The sequence below is a fragment of the Anabrus simplex genome, chromosome 7, assembly GCF_040414725.1.
Source record: "Anabrus simplex isolate iqAnaSimp1 chromosome 7, ASM4041472v1, whole genome shotgun sequence".
Taxonomy (NCBI): Eukaryota; Metazoa; Arthropoda; class Insecta; order Orthoptera; family Tettigoniidae; genus Anabrus; species Anabrus simplex.
Genome location: NC_090271.1, coordinates 231,866,821 through 231,887,000, shown reverse-complemented (window position 1 = coordinate 231,887,000; position 20,180 = coordinate 231,866,821). Strand labels below are relative to the sequence as shown.

The 20,180-nt window shown below is 40.2% G+C and overlaps 1 protein-coding gene across 1 annotated transcript in view; it reads right to left on the bottom strand.

Moving 5' to 3' along the window:
* LOC136877063 (sodium/potassium-transporting ATPase subunit beta-2) overlaps nucleotides 1-20,180 on the bottom strand; it is a 162,483-nt gene that overhangs the window by 37,078 nt on the left and 105,225 nt on the right. The window contains exons 2-3 of the mRNA XM_067150879.2: nucleotides 9,624-9,764; nucleotides 1,547-1,666 (exon numbers count right to left, since the gene is read on the bottom strand). Coding sequence (XP_067006980.1) covers nucleotides 1,547-1,666; nucleotides 9,624-9,764 — 261 coding nt within the window. The remainder of the gene's footprint in view (nucleotides 1-1,546; nucleotides 1,667-9,623; nucleotides 9,765-20,180) is intronic.

The window sequence follows — 20,180 nt, the reverse complement described above, 5'->3', positions numbered from 1 at the left end:
CAACCAAAAGAGTACACATATAGAGATCACTTTTCTACATAGTGTCCTGCCTTTGATACACATTTTCTTCATTGGATTGGTAAGTTTTTGATGCTGTCCTGATAGAAAGAAGAGGGATGTGTGCAGAGCCAGTTGCGCACAAACTCTTCTACACTTGCATCATCATCATCATCATCATCATCATCATCATCGAACTGCTGTCTTCCTAGGTCTTGTTTGAGTGGTCCAAACAAATGGTAGTCACAGGGTGATAAATCTGGACTGTACGGAGGGTATTCCAGAGGTGTCCAGTGAATTTCCTCCAGTTTTTCCCGTGTTAAAACGACAGTATGCGACCTTGCATTGTCATGGAGAACAATGACATTTTGCATTGGTTGCTGGCATCGCTTGTTGCGATACACAGCTTTTCCTTCATCCAAAAGGCAACAGTAATAGGCTGCATTAATTGTTGTTTGTTCATGAAGAAAATCCACCAGCGAAATGCCCGCGGAGTCCCACAAAATGGCTGCAAGCACCTGTCCTGCGGATGGGCATGTTTTGACCTTGACCAGACCGGCTTTGTCTCTTCTCATCCACTCCATGCTTGCTTGCTTTGACTCTGGGGTGTAATGATACATCCAAATTTCATCACGAGTCACAATACGACGCAAGAAATCCCCTCTTTCCTCCTTGTAGCAATGCAGGAGTCTGCGACAAAATTCCTGGCGTAAAGTTTTTTGTTCCTGGTTAGAGCCATCTCAAAATTTTGGAAGTTTTGGTGCGCTCTTTTGCATGAAATTTGATAATGATGCATTGCGCAACAGACGTGTGCACACCTTGCTCACTCAAGGCGTACTGAAGCAGTCCAGTTCTCCACCATCGTTCACGTGTGCAAACCTCTTCTCCAGACACCCCCACCAACATCCTGGCAAAGCCCCACCTCAGAATTATTACTAACAGGAGTGGTACATTCAAATTCCTGTTTATATTTGATCTGCCTTTGTATATTACAAGTCTAAAATTAATTCTACTGGGAGGATTTACCTGGACTGCATGTGAAAATATCTGCAAATATTTCAGCAAACAGTCCTCATTTTTCAAACTTCATTCTGTAGCCATGGCTTCAATTTAAAAGACCTCTTCAGAATCTTGGAATGTCTATGCCTGAAATATTCCTATCTCATGGAATCTATCCTGTTACACAAATATTCAATTGAGTAATAGAAATATATACGGGTGACTAAAAATGTGGTTAATTTCCTTAATTCTCTTAAATTCCTCATTTTTGAATTTTGCAACATTTGAAACCAGAAAAAATGGTAGGGGCCGATGACCTTCGATGTTAGGTCCCTTAAAACAACAAGCATCATCATCATCATCATCAGAAAAAATGGTTTTGTGATATGGATATTCACGGGACTGTGTTTTGGGGAACTTATCAGTAGGGAAAAAGACTGATTGTCATTTTATTTATATAAATTTAAATATTTTATTGAGTTAATTTAAAGTGCAGTTTTTTCACATTGCCACTAGTACTTGATATCATAATATGTTTAACTGTCCATACCTTCAAGGAATTTGTCCAACTCCTCAACCCAATATTTGTAGTTTTCCGAATCTGAACTGCGATACCATATCAGCGTGCTCTCCACATTACTCTCAGGTGGCATGGGACGGAATCCTAGGCCTTGAGAAAGAAACATTTAAGTTTTAACACTATCTACAAACATTATCATAAAGGAAGAAAACAACAACTGCATTAGGTCAGAGAGTTATATGGTCGATGCATAAGTTTGTGCGGTATTCTTTTGGGTTGGCAACAATGCGGCGTGAAGGGATTGCTTATTGTTATTCCATTATTTTAACTGAGTTTGGAGTTTGTGTGTTGTGAAACACAGATTTTCTTGATTGTGAACATATTATTTGTGTATATTTCAGACAAACGGATATGGAATGTCAATTTGAGAAAAGCGAGCATTTCCGACACATTTTGCTCTTTGAGTTTAGCCGAGGATCCCGTGCAGCAGGAGCTGCGAGAACAATTTGTGTAGTGGGCGGGAATTAAGCAATTGCTGAAAGAACAGCACAAAAATTGTTTTCCCGCTTTCGAGCAGGACAGTTTGACTTGTCTGATGATCCACATTCTGGAAGACCTTCAGATTTTGATGAAAATCGCTTGAATGAGTTGCTTCATGAGATTCCTCATCAAACAACACAGGAAATGGCACAAGTTTTTGAATGTGATCAGTCAACTATTTTACGCCATTTGCATTTGATGGGTAAGGTACAGAAATTGGGTGTATGGGTACCACATGTGCTAAGTGACGGTAACAAAAATCAACGAGTAAACATCTTTTCATCATTACTTGCCCAGCACCGGTTGGCTTATGATAGGCACGAAGCATTCCTTTTGAACATTGTCAACGGTGATGAGAAATGGTACCTGTATGTCAACATGAAGAAGAGGAAAGAGTGGCTCAGCTCAAAAAAAAAGAAGCAACTCTCCGTGCCAAGGATAGTGCCCATCCACAGAAAATCGTGTTGTGTGTTTGGTGGAACAAAGATGTCATTCTTCACCATGAACTTCTTCCGAAAAACTAACGATTACCTCTGCTGTGTATAGTTACCAGCTAAGATGGCTTGCCATTGCTATTGACAACAAGAGACAAAGACAACAACCAGTCTTATTGCTCCATGATAACGCTTGTCCGCATACAGCACAATTGACCAAAGGTATGATTGCTGAACTTAGCTGGGAAACTCTTCCTCATCCTCCGTATTGTCCTGACCTTGACCTCTCAGATTTCCATCTTTTCCACTCTCTTTTTAGCCACATTCTGGAGCAAGTGTTTTCTGATGAAGCTTCTTCCAGTCAAAATCAAAAAAGTCCTACAGCCGAGGCATTCAACTGCTACCTGAACGTTGGGAGAAGGTCATAGAGAGTGGAGGTGATTACATCACTAAGTGATTGTGATTGTGAATTACAGTGCGTGACAGTGGCAGTAAAATAAAATAAAATAAAATAAAATATTAAATATAAGAACCGCACAAACTTATGCATCGACCCAATAATTCACCGATATAATCTATTTTTTATTTCTTTAACAATTAAAACTGGGTAATGAAAAATATGATGTATCAGTAATAAATTTATTAAAGTTGTCTGCAGATTAATTGGCTGGCTTGCAGAGCAATGTGTCCCAAGATACGCTAATAATAATTACTGTATAGGATGGGAACAAAATTCTGTTACCCCCTACGAATGCCTCAAATATGTATGCTATTGACGTAATTTCAATCATAATACGTACATTACAATAAATTAATTTTATTTTGTTCTGTACTGACTTACAGTTTTACCTTATTATAAAAAACTTTTGAAGGAAACTTTCTTAAACTGGTCCACCTATTCAATACAATTGTCAAACTATTTAGTTACAGCAAATAGTTAATTTTGTTAGACATGTTATGATCCTTATAGGATAATCCTCAGCTAACAATAACAAATCATAAAGAATACAAGTTAAAATAAACTAGATACAAAGAGATTTTAAAACACATTATAGCAAACAAACACATTAAAACCATCTTGTAAAAAATATCTTGTCGCATTTTATGTCTAAAAATGTCCATAAAATTCTGATATGTGACAGTGCTAATTGATGAGGTAATTGATAAAATGTTTAAGTACAAATTTAAGAACGTTTGGTATGGTGGATGTAACCGTCATTACAAAGTACTTGTTTGAATGTTTATCAATATGGAACTTGATGATGTAAACATTTGTATTTGATTTGTCCAAATAGTGATATCAATCTGAAAAAGAAAAGAAAGAAATGGCAATGTTAGAAGGAATGAAATGTTTCATTAAGAAAAAGAGGTGAATACTTGAAACACTGCTCACAAATTTTCTTCCAGTCATAGAGTGGGTTCATTCATATCTTGTTGACAACTGAATGAGTGTGAGCATGTGATTACCTTCAGTCAACCTTAAAGGAGGGGAGAGGTGAAGCAGGGGAAGGGGAAAGAGTGACATGGGTGGAGACACTTCTTTTACAGTGTGATGATGAAGATTTACTTGTTTTTAATTGGGAGCTGATTTCAGTTGCTTCATCAAACAAAATGTTATTTTTTCCAAAATCTTGTTAAAATTGCAGTTTGGATTTTTTTTTTTTTTTGATTGAAGTTAATATGCAAGTTCTAGTACGGTATATCTAAAAATGCTCTCTTGTTGGCTATCTGCATGATTTCTAGTTCTCTGTTTAAAGAAGAAACTGTGTGGTTGAATTCAGTCATGTGTTCACTCATTGCTGAGTATCCTTTATATATCAAACTTACTTGAAGCATGCCATCATGATTCAGCCATTGTAACTATGCCATCAAATGAAAAATATACTCACACATAGTTGCAACAAGTTTCTATAATTGATCTATATAACCGGCAATCAATTTTATACAAAACACTGCAGACAATCTACACAAAACAATGTAGGTCATGATCATATGGACTCACTAGGAGTTAAAGGTTTAATTAACCATGTCGTTCTTTCTCATGTTTTTGTTCCTTTCTTTCTTTCTTTTCTTTTTCAGATTGTTCTCACTATTCAGATAAATAAAATGCAACTTTTTACATTTAGCTCCATATCAAAGATCATTCAAACAAACACTTTGTAATGATGGTTACATCCACCATGCCAAAGGAGAACATTCCAACCTTAATTTTCCCATTTCCATGTTTTATCAACTGCATCATCAATTAGCACTCTCATAGATTTGAACATTTTTGGACATAAAATGCAGCTAGATGTTTTAAAAAATGGTTTGAATGTGTTTGTTTGTTTGTTTGTTTGTTTGTTTGTTACAATATGCATTTTAAAATCTCTTTGTATCTAGTTTAACTTGAATTCTTTATGGTTTGTTATTATTAGCTGAGGATGATCCCATAAGGATCAAAATATATTCTAACATTAAACAAACCATTTGTTGTAATTTAACAGTTTGACAATTGTATTGAATAGATCGACCTGTTTGTTTGTTATAAAATAATGCGTACATGCAAAGAAAAAAACCCACCTTCACACTGTACATATCAAAGTGTCTAAAGGGCCAGTATACAGTATTACCAATCATTCTCTTGACACAAAATAATACAACACCATCAGGTTCTCTCTGACAATTATTTCATCATTGCTGATGTAACCTGTTGGAAAACACCTTAAACCGCAGTGGTACATATAAGTTAGGAAATTTGTTTAGAAGGGTTATAGGGAGGTACATTCAGGGAAACAGGGTGGCCTAGGGAGAGGTGTTAAGGGAACAGGGAACTGTAAATCAAGTAGGGATGACATAAAACTGTTAGTGCTCAACTGTAGAAGTATTGTAAAGAAAGGAATAGAATTCATTTAATAGATATATACTTACCAGATATTGTAATAGGAGTTGAATCATGGCTGAGAAATGATATAATGGATGCAGAAATTTTCTCATGGAACTGGAGGGTGTATCGTAGAGATAGGAGAGGAATGGTAGGAGGGGGAGTATTCATTCTCGTGAAAGAAGAATTTGTAAGCTACGAAAAAGTTAAAGATGACAAACACGAATTTCTAGGGGTAAGGCTCATCTCTAAAGATAATAGGCAACTTGATGTCATTGGAGTGTACAGACCAGGAAAGGGTAGCGCAGATGATGATTCAGAATTATTTGTTAAGATAATCAACTATGTGGGAAACAATAAGGAAAGGAACGTGATTGTAGCAGGTGATCTCAATTTACCAAATGTCAATTGGGAAGAAATGCGAATGACAGGAAGCATGACCGACAAATGGCAAATAAGTTAACATGGGAAGGGCACCTGATTCAGAGAGTGATGGAACCAACTAGAGGGAAGAATATTCTGGATGTGGTGCTAGTAAAACCAGATGAGCTCTATAGAGAAACCAAAGTAATAGATGGTATTAGTGATCACGAAGCTGTTTTTGTGGTAATTAAAAATAAATGTGGAAGAAAGGAAGGGATTAAAATTAGGACTATTAGGCAGTACCATATGGCTGATAAAACAGGCATGAGGGAGTTTTTAATAAGTAACTATGATCAGCGGGAAATGGTAAATAAAAATGTAAACAGACCCTGGGATGGGTTTAAAGCAATTGTTGAGAAATGTGAAAATAGGTTTGAACCTTTAAAGGCAGTAAGGAATGGTAAAGATCCACTATATTATAACAGGGAAGTAAAAAGACTAAGAAGGAGGTGCAGGTTGGAAAGAAATAGAGTTAGAAATGGCTGTGGAAGTAAGAAGAAATTGAAGGAACTTACTAGGAAATTGAATCTAGCAAAGAAGTCAGCTAAGGATAACATGATGGCAAGCATAATTGGTGGCCATACTCATTTTAGTGAAAAATGGAAGAGTATGTATAGGTACTTTAAGGCAGAAACACTTTCCAAGAAGGACATTCCAGGAATCATTAATGAACAAGGGGAGTGTGTATGCAAGGATCTTCAAAAGGCAGAAGTATTCAGCCAGCAGTATGTAAAGATTGTTGGTTACAAGGATAATGTCCAGATAGAGGAGGTGACTAATACTAAAGAAGTATTAAAATTTACCTACGACAGCAATGACATTTACAGTCAGATACAAAAGTTGAAAACCAGAAAAGCAGCTGGAATTGATAAGGTTTCTGGGGATATACTAAAGACAATGGGTTGGGATATAGTACCATATCTGAAGTACTTATTTGATTATTGTTTGCATGAATGAACTTTACCAAATGAATAGAGAGTTGCTATAGTAGCCCTTGTAGTATATAAAGGAAAGGGTGATAGACATAAAGCTGAAAATTACAGGCCAGTCAGTTTGACATGCATTGTATATAAGCTGATTATATTAGACATGTTTGCAAAATTAATAACTGGTTTGATAGAAGGCAGTTTAGGTTTAGGAAACTTTATTCCACTGAAGCCCAACTTGTAGGATTCCAGCAAGATATAGCAGATATCCTGGATTCTGGAGGTCAATTGGACTGTATCGCGATTAACCTGTCTAAAGCATTTGATAGGTTGATCATGGGAGACTACTGGCAAAAATGAGTGCAATTGGACTTGACAAGAGTGAGACTGAATGGGTTGCTCTGTTTCTAGAAAACAGAACTCAGAGAATTAGAGTAGGTGAAGGTTTATCTGTCCCTGTAAAAATTAAGAGGGGAATTCCTCAAGGCAGTATTATTGGACCTTTATATTTTCTTATATATATCAATGATATGTGTAAAGAAGTTGAATCAGAGATAAGGCTGTTTACAGATGATGTTATTCTGTACAGAGTAATAAATAAGTTACAAAATTGTGAGCTACTGCAAAATGGCCTTGATAATGTTGTGAGATGGACAGTAGGCAATGGTATGATGATAAACGGGGATAAAAGTCAGGTTGTGAGTTTCACAAATAGGAAAAGTCCTCTCAGTTTTAATTAATGCGTTGATGGGGTGAAAGTTCCCTTTGGGGATCATTGTAAATACCTAGGTATTAATATAAGGAAAGATCTTCATTGGGGTAATCACATAAATGAAATTGTAAATAAAGGGTACAGATCTCTGTACACGGTTATGAGAGTATTTAGAGGTTATAGTAAGGATGTAAAGGAGAGAGCATATTTATCTCTGGTAGGACCCCAACTAGAGTATGGTTCCAGTGTATGGGACCCTTACCAGGATTACTTGATTCAGGAACTGGAAAAAATCCAAAGAAAAGCAGCTCGATTTGTTCTGGGCGGTTTCCGATGAAAGAGTAGCGTTACAAAAATGTTGCAAAGTTTGAGCTGAGAAGACTTGGGAGAAAGGAGATAAGCTGCTCGACTAAGTGGTATGTTCTGAGCTGTCAGTGGAGAGTTGGCGTGGGAGGACATCAGTAGACGAATAAGTTTGGATGGTGTCTTTAAAAGTAGGAAAGATCACAATGCGAAGATAAAGTTGGAATTCAAGAGGACAAATTGGGGCAAATATTCGTTTATAGGAAGGGGAGTTAGGGATTGGAATAACTTACCAAGGGAGATGTTCAATAAATTTCCAATTTCTGTGCAATCATTTAAGAAAAGGCTAGGAAAACAACAGATAGGGAATCTGCTACCTGGACGACTGCCCTAAATGCAGATCAGTAGTGACTGATTGAGCACATTGCACACCATCCTTCAATTCATCAATGGTGTGGTACCATTGCTCTGCTACAATGGTTCTTGATGAAATTTCACGGTATGTGAGGTGAAAGGTGGCCAGTTGAAAAAAGGCTGGTTAGATGAATTTTTTAAAATTTAGTTATTTAGTATATGGCTTTTAAATTCAAAACCCCATGTTGCAGAAATGAAGTTCCTATGCACCTGACACAGAAGACCAGGAAGGACAACTTCAGGAATGAAAAAGCCCAAGAGGAGGTGGGAATAGGAGACTCCCTACTACAGAGTATCCAGAAAGCAAGACTGGCATGGCTTGCCCATGTAAGAAGGATGAGTGCAAGCAGGACAGCAAGAAGAGAATATAAAAGAGAAGTAAAAGGTAAAAGACCAGTGGGCAGACCCAGAGGAAAACAGACCAATCTGGTCAAGAAAGATGTAGAGGAGAGAGGAAGGAAAAGATTGGGAGAAGATTACAAGAGAACAGTGGTTCATGGACAGACAAAGATGGATGGGGCTCGTACACCACACCTGGGCAACTGGAGATGGTCGATGATGATGATGACGACGATGATATGGCTTTTAGCGCCAGGAATGTCCGAGGACATGTTCAGCTCACAGATATGGACGGGTCTTAGTACTCCACCCCCATGGGCGACCTGAACGTCTGGATGTGAGATGATGAGGATGAGGGAGAGGCAAATAGCCTATTTCTGTCTAATAACACCAACGGGTCTGCTCAAGGCTTAATGATCCCATCCGATGGTCAAATCAGCATCATATGCTCTCTCTCCATATGAACACTGCAGAGAGGTTTAGAATTGCATACAGGCTTTACGCACACTAGTGGTCAGAAATTGTATACCACCACCTCTCCTACCCTGCCGGCTCACCAATGAGACTCGAACTGGCTAACCATGGTGTCAGACCACAGAGACTTGACGCCTTAATGATCGTGGCCACCACGCGGGTAGGGGTGAGGCCAGTTCAACATTCTGAAAACATCTCATTGAGATGCCAGCAACAGGCAGCTTGCAGAATGGCACTGAGTTGTGTTAGCAATGAATCATGGTTCTATCTGAATGCAAATGATGGTGAATTCGAGTCCGGAAACATCCTAGCCAATATAGTGATCATTGTTAAGCTCTTTGTTGATGATTTCAGCAACTTTTCATTCAGCTAGCCACTCTTTACATCAGCTGATTGAATATCCTGCTGAATAGTCTGCACAGTGGATCTTGGAAGATATCCACTACTCAGTATGGAGATGGGTGGTTGGATATTGTGAGGAGTGTGACATTGAGATTGTATGAGATGGTCTATTGTATCACAGAGTTAATCTGGTAAATGTTCCACACTAAGTTTCACTATCTTCTAAACAATGATGTCCTTATAAAAAGGAATTTATTGTTGGCCAAATGTTGCTAAATGTCTTAGTGCATGCCTGTAACAGCATGCCGTTATTAATATTTTACTATACAGTACTTACCTGGGTTGCTTCCTATCAGAGAATTTTCTAGCTGCCACTTCGGCGTGTGTAGATCGATTGTCTGATAGAATATGGCGAGCATGGCAAAGAAGAATCCTAGTAAACTGACATAGAATAGTACGTAGAACAGGAGGATCTTGGCTGGAAAGAAAGAAAAACAACTGTCAGTATTAGGTACATTAATTAGCTAAAAGAAGCAAGCATTAGAGTATCATCAGTAATCTGTCTGTAAGAATACTCTCCCATAAATTACTGTAAAGGCTCGGCAGTGATAATGGCTGATTGCCGTAAATCGCTCCAACACAGGTCTTATGGCAATTATGGGATAGGAAAGGGCTAGGAGTGGGAAGCAGGCGACCATGGCCTTAACTAAGGTGCATCCCCAGCAATTTCATGGTGTGAAAGTGGGAAACCACAAAATACAATCTTCAGGGCTGCCAACAGGGGCTCGAACCCAATATCTCTCAAATGCAAGCTGAGAGCTACGTGATCCAAACTGCGCAGCCACTCGTTTGGTATAATGAAATAACTTGGAGTACTGGTGTAGTTATTTACTTTAAGATTTAGGCATAATGGAGTCTTAAGTCGCTTGGGTTAGCATTTTGACGTAGAATAGGTATTTCTATAATTTTGATCCAGAATTGGGTCCATCGATAAAAAGCTCATGGGACCCAAGAAACATGTGTATTCCTTATTACTGTATATAATTTGTATTTTATATCAACAATCTAAATCTACCAAATTCCTGTAACACATGCCATAAAAGATAAGATATAAAATTGAACTGCTACATAGTACACATACAAAACGTCTTCAAAGTTTCCGATTTGCGCCACGTGTTACTTGCAGCGTTTCAACGGTAAACTCGCCCAAGCTGGATGTCCCATAGTGAGAGTATGTTGCACTTCGCGTTGTACATTATTTGCTGGTTAGACACAGGCAGGCGGTGTTGTTCTTCCCTCCTTTACACTTTGCAAACGCGGTTTCTAAATTGACTGATGAAGTATTCTCCTATGATTGTGAACGTGTTTAGAGAGCTTTCTTTTTTTTTTTTTTACGTCGCACTGACACAGATAGGTTTTATGGCGTGGCCTTAATTAAGGTACAGACCCAGAATTTGCCTGGTGTGAAAATGGGAAACCACAGAAGACTACTTTCAGGACTGCCGACAGTGGGGTTCGAACCCACTATCTCGTGGATGCAAGCTCACAGCTGCGCGTCCCTAACCGCACGGCCAACTCGCCCGGTTCGAATATTCTAGCGGGAAAGATCCTGCCATAGCTAACGCAACTCACCCTCCAAATCTGCTGTAGTTACCGAGGCCGAAGTTGCCATCCAACCTGATCCCAAACGTTACCCATTGACGAGAGATCAGGAGAGCTTGCTGGCCAGGGAAGCATGTTGACATCACGAAGGCAGGCCAGAGATGCCCGTGGTTTGTGAAGCCGGGAAATGGGGTTGTAGATCTGCACCGGGAAGCACACGCGGTCGCAGAATTTCTTCAGTTCATTCAGTAAACACCAGTGGGGAACGGAAATCGTAGGAAATGGCGCCCCAAACCATCACACCTCTCGTTGCGGTTCGCTCGGCAATGAAGCGTTGGCCATGAAGTCTCCATAATCGAGTTCGGTTGTCGTCTGTATTCAGACGGTAATCTGCAAGCTGCCATGCTGCCCGTTCCTGTCAGAAGTTCAAACGTGCCCGGCGATGTTCAGGTTGTCGTAAGGAATGGCCGTGACGACACATCCTACTCTGTTGGCCGCCTGCGTATAGTAGTGATGGACACAGGCGTGCCCTCAGCTGCCCTCATATGTCTCTGGATGGTGTAAATTCTTATAGCCGGTCGCATAATGTAAAGATTCTCCCTGACGTTTGCCCGCCAGAATCCCTCCCGTTCGCACTTCACGCGACGCACAGTGCACTCAGAACGGATCAAGGGGCGAGCAATGCGCCGAAATGTTCAACCTGCCTCTCTTAGTCCGTCGATACGGCTTCTGATTCATTTTGTTGGTCTGAGACTTGTCGAATGTGTCGTTGGATCTGAGTATTCACTCAGCTTAGGTCAGAGGATCATACTGCACTAAGGCCTTATTCGAAGTCTTGAATCTATGAATTAAGGGACGAGCAATGCACCGGAAAATCACGGAAAATCATACTTAAGACTGTCGATGATAAAGTTCGAATTCACCATCTCCCGAATACAAGCTTACAGCATCGCGGCTCGTACCACGCAGCGAATTTACTCGGTGTTCGGCGCAAGCAACAAGCATTAAACAGAAGTGGGATACATGTCAGCCTATGACACTACTGTGTGGCGTCCGGCTCCATGGCTGAGTGGTTAGCGTGCTGGCCTTTGGTCGCAAGGGTCCGGGTTTGATTCCCGGCAGGGTCTGGAATTTTAACCATAATTGGTTCATTTCTTTGGCAAGGAGGCTAGGTGTACGTGTCGTCTTCATCATCATTTCATCCTCATCACGACGCGCAGGTTGCCTACGGGAGTCAAATCAAAAGACCTGCATCTGGCGAGCCGAACAAGTCTTCAGACACTCCCGACACTAAAAGCCATACGTCATTTCATTTCACTACTATGTGGCAACCTTCGCTGGATTTTAGCGATTCCTTCATGGTACGCTTTTGTTGTTGCTGTTGCAAATGTGTGTATTTCAGTCTTATGTTTTCTATTGGAATGGTTCAATAATTTTATTCGGTTGAAAATAAATTGTATTTATTATCCAAGGTTGGTATAACTTTCATTAGCGGGATCATATTTCTAATTTCTGATATAGACCACTTCAGTGGCTTGAGAATACAGAACCTTTGTCAATGCTAATGAAAGTTGACATCACGGACATACGAACTACATCTTCAATGATACGGGGTAGATATGTTGAATGTTCTGATAATTTTTTTCAGACCGAGCGAGTTGGCTGCGCTGCTCCGGGAGATGGAGTGTTCGAACCTCACCGTCGGCGGCCCTGAAGATAGTTGTCTATGGTTTCCCATCTTCACATCGATAGACGCCGATGGGATAGGAAAGGGCTAGGATTGGGATGGAAGCAACCGTGGTCTTAATTAAAGACCAGCCTCAGCATTCATTTGAAGTGAAAATGAGAAACCACAGAAAATCATCTTTAAGACTGCCGGTGGTAGAGTTCAACTCACCATCTCCCGAATACAAGCTTACAGCACCGCGGCTCGTACCACGCAGCCAATTTGCTCGGTATTGTTCGTTTATGTAAGGAGTTTTTGGACATTGTAAATAAAGGTTACAGATCTCTTTATTTGGTTATGAGGGTATTTAGAGATTGTAGTAAGAATGTAAGGGAAAGGGTGTATACGTCGCCGGCAAGGCCCAAATTAGAGTATGGTTCTAGTGTATGGAACCCTCACCAGGATTACTAGATACAATAACTGGAAGAGATTCAAAGGAAAGTAGCGCAATTTGTTCTGGGTCATTTCAAACAAATAAGTAGTGTTACGAAAACGTTGCAAACTTTGGCCTGGGAAGACTTGGGAATAAGGAGACGAGCTGCTGGACTAAGCGGTATGTTTTGTGCTGTCAGAGCAGAGATCGCTTGGAATAACGAACAAGCTTGAGTGGGGTGTTTGAAAGTAGGTCAATCATAAAATGAAGATGGAGTTGGAATTCAAGAGGACAAATTGAAACAAAGAGGAATTAGAAACTGGAATAATTTATCAAGGGAGATGTTTGATACATTTCAAACTTTTCTGAAATCATCTAAGAGAAGACTAGGTAAACAACTGATAGGGAATCTGCCACCTGGGCGACTGCCCTAAATGACCGATAATTATGAACAAGAGTCTACTGGAGACTCATCTGTACAGTTCCGGTGCCTGTACACGTTAATGAACTGTTGCATGTACCGCCAATATTACTGAAACCACTCCTTTATATGGAAGCTACGTCCATAGTCGTCATGTAACCAGCTCGAGCGACTAAATACACAGTAGTCGTGGTGAGCTCGCCATTTCGTTCGCGTGCAGAGTTCAGAAGTCGTCTCCACTAACACAGTGTGGTTACAGTAACCGTTACGTTACCTGGAACAGCTCTTTACTGTGTACGTGCTCATAGGTAACCGCCAGGGCCTCTGTCTTTCGGTGTTCACCTGAAGCTGTAATGATGAACAACGGATGAATGCTTCTTGGATGACCGGGCGAATGTGCGACTTTAACCTAATCTGAGTTTACCCCGTCCGGATCCTCAAATTAGGATTTAATTTCTCCATTGCAGAATCATGAATCGAACCTAGGCCAACCTGGCGATAAGCTACTATTCTGACTCCGAATAAATTGTCCCTTCACCACACACAGTGTACGGCAGGCTTATTTACAGATATACAGCAACCGTATGAATAGACTATGCTCAGATACTGATATTTTGCATGATTTTGATAACATCATTTGAATTATGTTTTTCATGAGCTTGTTGCCTTTTGCGCTTAAATAAATATACAGTATATTACAATTTGTTTTACGTCTCACTGATTAGGATAGGTCTTATATCGACAATGGGATAGGAAAGGGCTAGGAGTGGGAAGGAAGCGGCCGTGGCCTTAATTAAGGTACAGCCCCAGCATTAGCGTGGTATGAAAATGGGAAACCACGGAAAATATCTTCAGGGCTGCCGACAGTAGGGTTCGAATCCACTATCTCCCAAATAAAAAAACATAGCTGAGCGTCCCTAACCGCACAGCTAACTCGCTCGGTGCTTAAATAATTATAACGTATGCTAATGATACAACTCACTGAACTTCTTCCTTCTACTAAATTGTATTACTGCTGGCATCATTAATAAAATTCTCAATTTGTCTAAAAGCATCGTACATTGTACTATATTGTTCGTGACGTTAGAATACCTTAGGGACAAGTCTTGCGTGAACGGGCTATTTGGTTATTACATTTATGGTCACGACAGTCCAGACCGCGTTTCAACAACGCATCTCGTCTCTATCAGCAGTTCAGCAACAACACGAGAACATCTCTACTAAAAACTATTGTAAGAAACGATCAGGGTACAGTTCTGCTTTGCGATATAATAATAATAATAATAATAATAATAATAATAATAATAATAATAATAATAATAATAATAATAATAATAATTTTGTCCGTCTCTGTGGTGTTGTGGTTAGTGGGTTTAGCTTCCACCCCTGGAGGCCCGGGTTCGATTCCCGGCTCTGCCACGAAATTTGAAAAGTGGTACAAAGGCTGGAACGGGGTACACTCAGCCTTGGGAGGTCAACTGAGTAGAGAGGGGTTCGATTCCCACCTCTGCCATCCTCGAAGTGGTTTTCTGTGGACTTCTCCTCCAGGCAAATGCGGAGATGGTACCTAACTTACGATCACGACCGCTTCCTTCCCTCTTCCTTGTCTGTCCCTTTCAAACTTCTCACCCTCCACAAGGCCCCTGTTCAGCATAGCAGTTATATCATCCCCGTACCCAAAGTCTCACGCTCCAGGACACTGCCCGTGAGGTGGTAGCGGTGGGATCGCTCACCTGAGTCTGAGGGCAATACCAACCCTGGATGGTAAACGGATTAGGAAAGAAAAGAAATAAGAATGTTTTACGTCCCACTTTTCTTTCGATAATGCGAAAGTACCGGAATTTTGTCCCACATAAATTCTTTAACGTTCCAGTAATCTACCAACACAAGGCTGGCGTATTTGAGCACATTAGGATGACATCGGACTGAGCCGGGATCGAACTTGGGCTCAGAAGGCCAGTGCTCTACCGTCTGAGTTTCTCAGCTGGGAATAATAATAATAATAATAATAATAATAATAATAATAATAATAATAATAATAATAATAATAATGTGTGTATCCACTCCTTGTCCCGTTTCTCTACGGCCTCGGCTGTGAAGTGAGATGAATCTTCGCAGCGAGTTTTTATGGCCGGATACCCTTCATGACGTCAGCTTCACCAGGGAAGTTAATGAGATGAAATGAAGTGGAATTCATGGGGAGCTCTCAATATTAATGGGACTTGTGGAATAAAGAAAATAGAACTGCCTGAGTCAGCAAGTAGAATGCATCTGGATGTGCTAGGGGTAAGTGATGTTCGGGTAAGGGGAGATAACGTGGAAGAGATTATGAAGTGTACTTGACGGATGTTAGAAAGGGAAAGACAGAGTCTGGGGTAGAGCTGTTCAGCAGGAATACTATTGCACGCAACATAACTTCTGTGCTAATGAGCGATTTAAATGCGAGAGTTCGAAATAGAACTGAAGGATACGAAAGAGTGATTGGTAAATGTGGGGAAGGTATGGAAGCTAATAAGAATGGGAAGCGTTTGCTGGACTTCTGTGCTAATATGAGTTTAGCAGTTATAAATGCATTCTTCAAGCATAAGGCTATTCACCGCTACACAGGAGGGTAGGGGTACCAGATCCATAATACACGATATCTTAACCGACTTCGAATTGAAGAAATCTGTTAGCAATGTACGGGTTTTCCGGGGATTTTTCTATGATACAGTCCACTATCTGATCTGTTGTGAAGTAAGAATCTCTAGGCCTATGATAGAGAAAGTGAAATCTGTCTGCAAACGAATAAGAATAGAAAATCTCCAGCACCAGGAAATTAGACAGAAGTACATGGATATAATCAGTGAGAACTTCCGAACAGTGGACAGTAAGCAGGTTCAGTATATAAAAAGAGAATGGGTGGCATACAGGGATGGTGTAGTAAAAACAGCAAGGAAATGCCTAGGAACAACTGTGTGCAAAGATGGGACAAAGCTAACATTTTGATGGAATAGTGACGTGAGAGCAGCTTGTAAACGTAAAAAGAAGGCTATCAGAAATAGCTCTAAACAAGGGCTGATGCAGACAGGGAATTGTACGTACATGAAAGAAACAGAGCGAAACAAATAGTTGTGGGATCCAAAACGAAGTCATGGGAAGATTTTGGTAATCACTAGGGCCCGGGTTTTCAAAAAATGCATATGCGCATATGCAACTGCATATTTTGAACGATAGTGCATAGTTTGAGCGTTAGAGCATATACAGGCATATTTTTCTCTTACCTGTGATGGATTATCTAAGATTTCTGAACGAAATGAAAAATCTAATGAATTCTGTATGTTATACATCCCTTGGCTACATAAGAAGCCTTCCCTGATCAAGGAAAATGCTTTCAGTGTCGCAGTACAAGCAGGTAGACGGATAATGACGCTTTTCACAATAGCTATAGTAGCCTCCCGAGCTTTGCTTAAATAAGTGCGTTCATCCGTTAACTTGCTGCAACGTGACCTCGAGAATGTTGTGAGATGGACAGCAGGCAATGGTATGTTGATAAACGGGGTTAAAAGTCAGGTTGTGAGTTTCACAAATAGGAAAAGTCCTCTCAGTTTTAATTACTGCGTTGATGGGGTAAAAGTTCCTTTTGGAGATCATTGTAAGTATCTGGGTGTTAATATAAGGAAAGACCTTCATTGGGGTAATCACATAAATGGGATTGTAAATAAAGGTTACAGATCTCTGCACATGGTTATGAGGGTGTTTAGGGGTTGTAGTAAGGATGGAAAGGAGAGGGCATATAAGTCTCTGGTAAGACCCCAACTAGAGTATGGTTCCAGTGTATTGGAACCCTCACCAGGATTACCTGATTCAAGAACTGGAAGAAATCCAAAGAAAAGCAGCTCGATTTGTTCTGGGTGATTTCCGACAAAATAGTAGCGTTACAAAAGTGTTGCAAAGTTTGGGCTGGGAAGAACTGAGAGAAAGAAGAAGAGCTGCTCGACTAAGTGGTATGTTCCGAGCTGTCAGCGGAGAGATGGCGTGGAATGACATTAGTAGACGAATAAGTTTAAGTGGCGTTTATAAAAGTAGGAAAGATCACAATATGAAGATAAAGTTGGAATTCAAGAGGACAAACTGGGGCAAATATTCATTTATAGGAAGAGGAGTTAGGGATTGGAATAACCTACCAAGGGAGATGTTCAATAAATTTCCAATTTCTTTGAAATCATTTAGGAAAAGGCTAGGAAAGCAACAGATAGGGAATCTGCCATCTGGGCGACTGCCCTAAATGCAGATCAATATTGATTGATTCGTATACTGCAGTGTTTCACCAAATTAAACTGAAAAATGCCTAAGGATTTTGTCAGAATGTTCCGAGCAGTCAGTGCCAGTGTTCAAGTATTACCCACTTACATCCGTCGACGTAGAACGATCATTTTCAGCGTATAAATTTATTTCGGCCGACAACAAAAAGTTATTGACTCCTGGAAACATTGAAAAACTATTGAAACCTACTGGCATGCATCATTTTGCAAGGAATTAAACATGTTTGTCAGTTTAACACTGAGTTAAAATTAAATAATGCGTCTGGTAAGTGTATTTTGTTTTATTTTTAGTGCATATTTTCGTGCATATTTACAACATTTTTAGTGCATATGAGCATGCATATTTTCGGAGTTTTTAGTGCATATGAATCCGGGCCCTAGTAATCACCTTGAAAGGCTAGGTCAAGCAGCAGGGAAACCTTTCTGGAGAGTAATAAAGAATCTTAGGAAGGGAGGAAAAAAGGAAATGAACAGTGTCTTGGGTAATTCGGGTGAACTCATAATAGATCCCGGGGAATCACTGGAGAGGTGGAGGGAATATTTTGAACATCTTCTGAACGTAAAAGGAATTCTCCCTGGTGGTGTCGCGAACAACCGAGCTCATGGGGAGGAGGAAAATGATGTTGGTGAAATTACGCTTGAGGAAGTGGAAAGGATGGTAAATAAACTCCATTGTCATAAAGCGGCAGGAGTAGATGAAATTAGACCTGAAATGGTGAAGTATAGTGGGAAGGCAGGGATGAATGAAATGGCTTCATAGAGTAGTAAGATTAGCATGGAGTGTTGGTACGATACATTCAGACTGGGCAAAAGCAGTAATTGCGCTTATATATAAGCTAGGGAACAGGAAGGATTGCAACAACTATCAAGGTATCTCATTGATTAGTATACTAGTCAAAGTATTCACTGGCCTCTTGGAAGCGAGGGTACGATCAGTGGTTGAGAGGAAGTTGGATGGAAACCAATGTGGTTTCAGATTACAGAGGGGCTGTCAGGATCAGATTTTCAGTATGCACCAGATAACTGAAAAATGCTACGAGAAGAATAGACAGTTGTGTTTATGTTTCGTAGATCTAGAGAAAGCATATGACAAGGGTACCGAAGGAAAATATGTTCGCCATACTGTGAGACTATGAGACTAAGGGGTAGATTATTAAAATCAATCATTCATTTATGTTGACAATTGTGCGGCAGTGAAAATTGATGGTAGAATTAGTTCTTTGTTCAGGGTACTTACAGGGGTTATACAAGGCTGTAATCTTACACTTTTGTTGATCGTATTTTACCTGGATCATCTGCTGAAAGGTATAAAGTGGCAGGGAGGGATTCAGTTAGGTGGAAATGTAGTAAGCAGTCTGGCCTATGGTGATGACTTGGTCTTAATGGCAGATTGTGCCGAAAGCCTGCAGTCTAATATCTTGGAACATGAAAATAGGTGCGATGAGTATGGTATGAAAATTAGCCTTTCGAAGACTAAATTGATGTCAGTAGATAAGAAATTCAACAGAACAGAATGTCAGGTAGAACAGGTAGATAATTTCAAGTATTTAGGTTGTGTGTTCTCCCAGGATGGTAATATATTAAGTGAGATTGAATCAAGACGTAGTAAAGTAATGCAGTGAGTTCGCAGTTGCGATCAACAGTATTCTGTAAAAAGGAAGTTAGCTCCCGGACGAAACCTTTTCATTTGTCTGTTTTCAGACCAACTTTGCTTTACGGGAGCAAAAGCTGGGTGGACTCAGGATATCTTATTCATAAGTTAGAAGTAACAGACATGAAATTAGCGAGAATAATTGCGGGTACAAACAGGTGGGAACAATGACAGGAGGGTACTCGGAATGAGGAGATAAAGGATAAGTTAGGAATGAACTCGATGGATGAAGCTGTACGCATAAACCGCCTTCGGTGGTGGGGTCATGTGAGGCGAATGGGGGAGGATAGGTTATCTAGGATAATAATGGACTCTATTATGGAGGGTAAGAGAAGTAGAGGGAGCCCAAAACGACGATGGTTAGATTCAGTTTCGAACGATTTAAAGAGGTGTAGAACTAGATGAGGCCACAGCACTATCTGCAAATAGATAGAGGATTTTGGTGACGTTTAGTAAATTCACAGAGGTTTACCAGACTGAACGCTGAAAGGCATAACGGTCTATAATGATGTATGTATTCAGCAGAGTGCGTATTGCCGTAAAAGCAGGAGGATGAAAATATCGTAGGGTCGTATTTCCTGCATTTTGACACGCTCACTTCGTAATTCGAACAGTGACACTAACCTCAAAAATAAGACACTAGTCAGTGATAAATCTGGATCTGTAACATGTTTCGACCCCTGCGACCTGCTGAGCGAAACCTGTAGACCTACCACTTGAGAAGCGTAAGTTCGTTGACGATGGCTCATTCGACAGATTTTTGAAGAATGTCCAAATACAATGTTATTTTTTATTATTTAAATGGGAAATTTCAGAA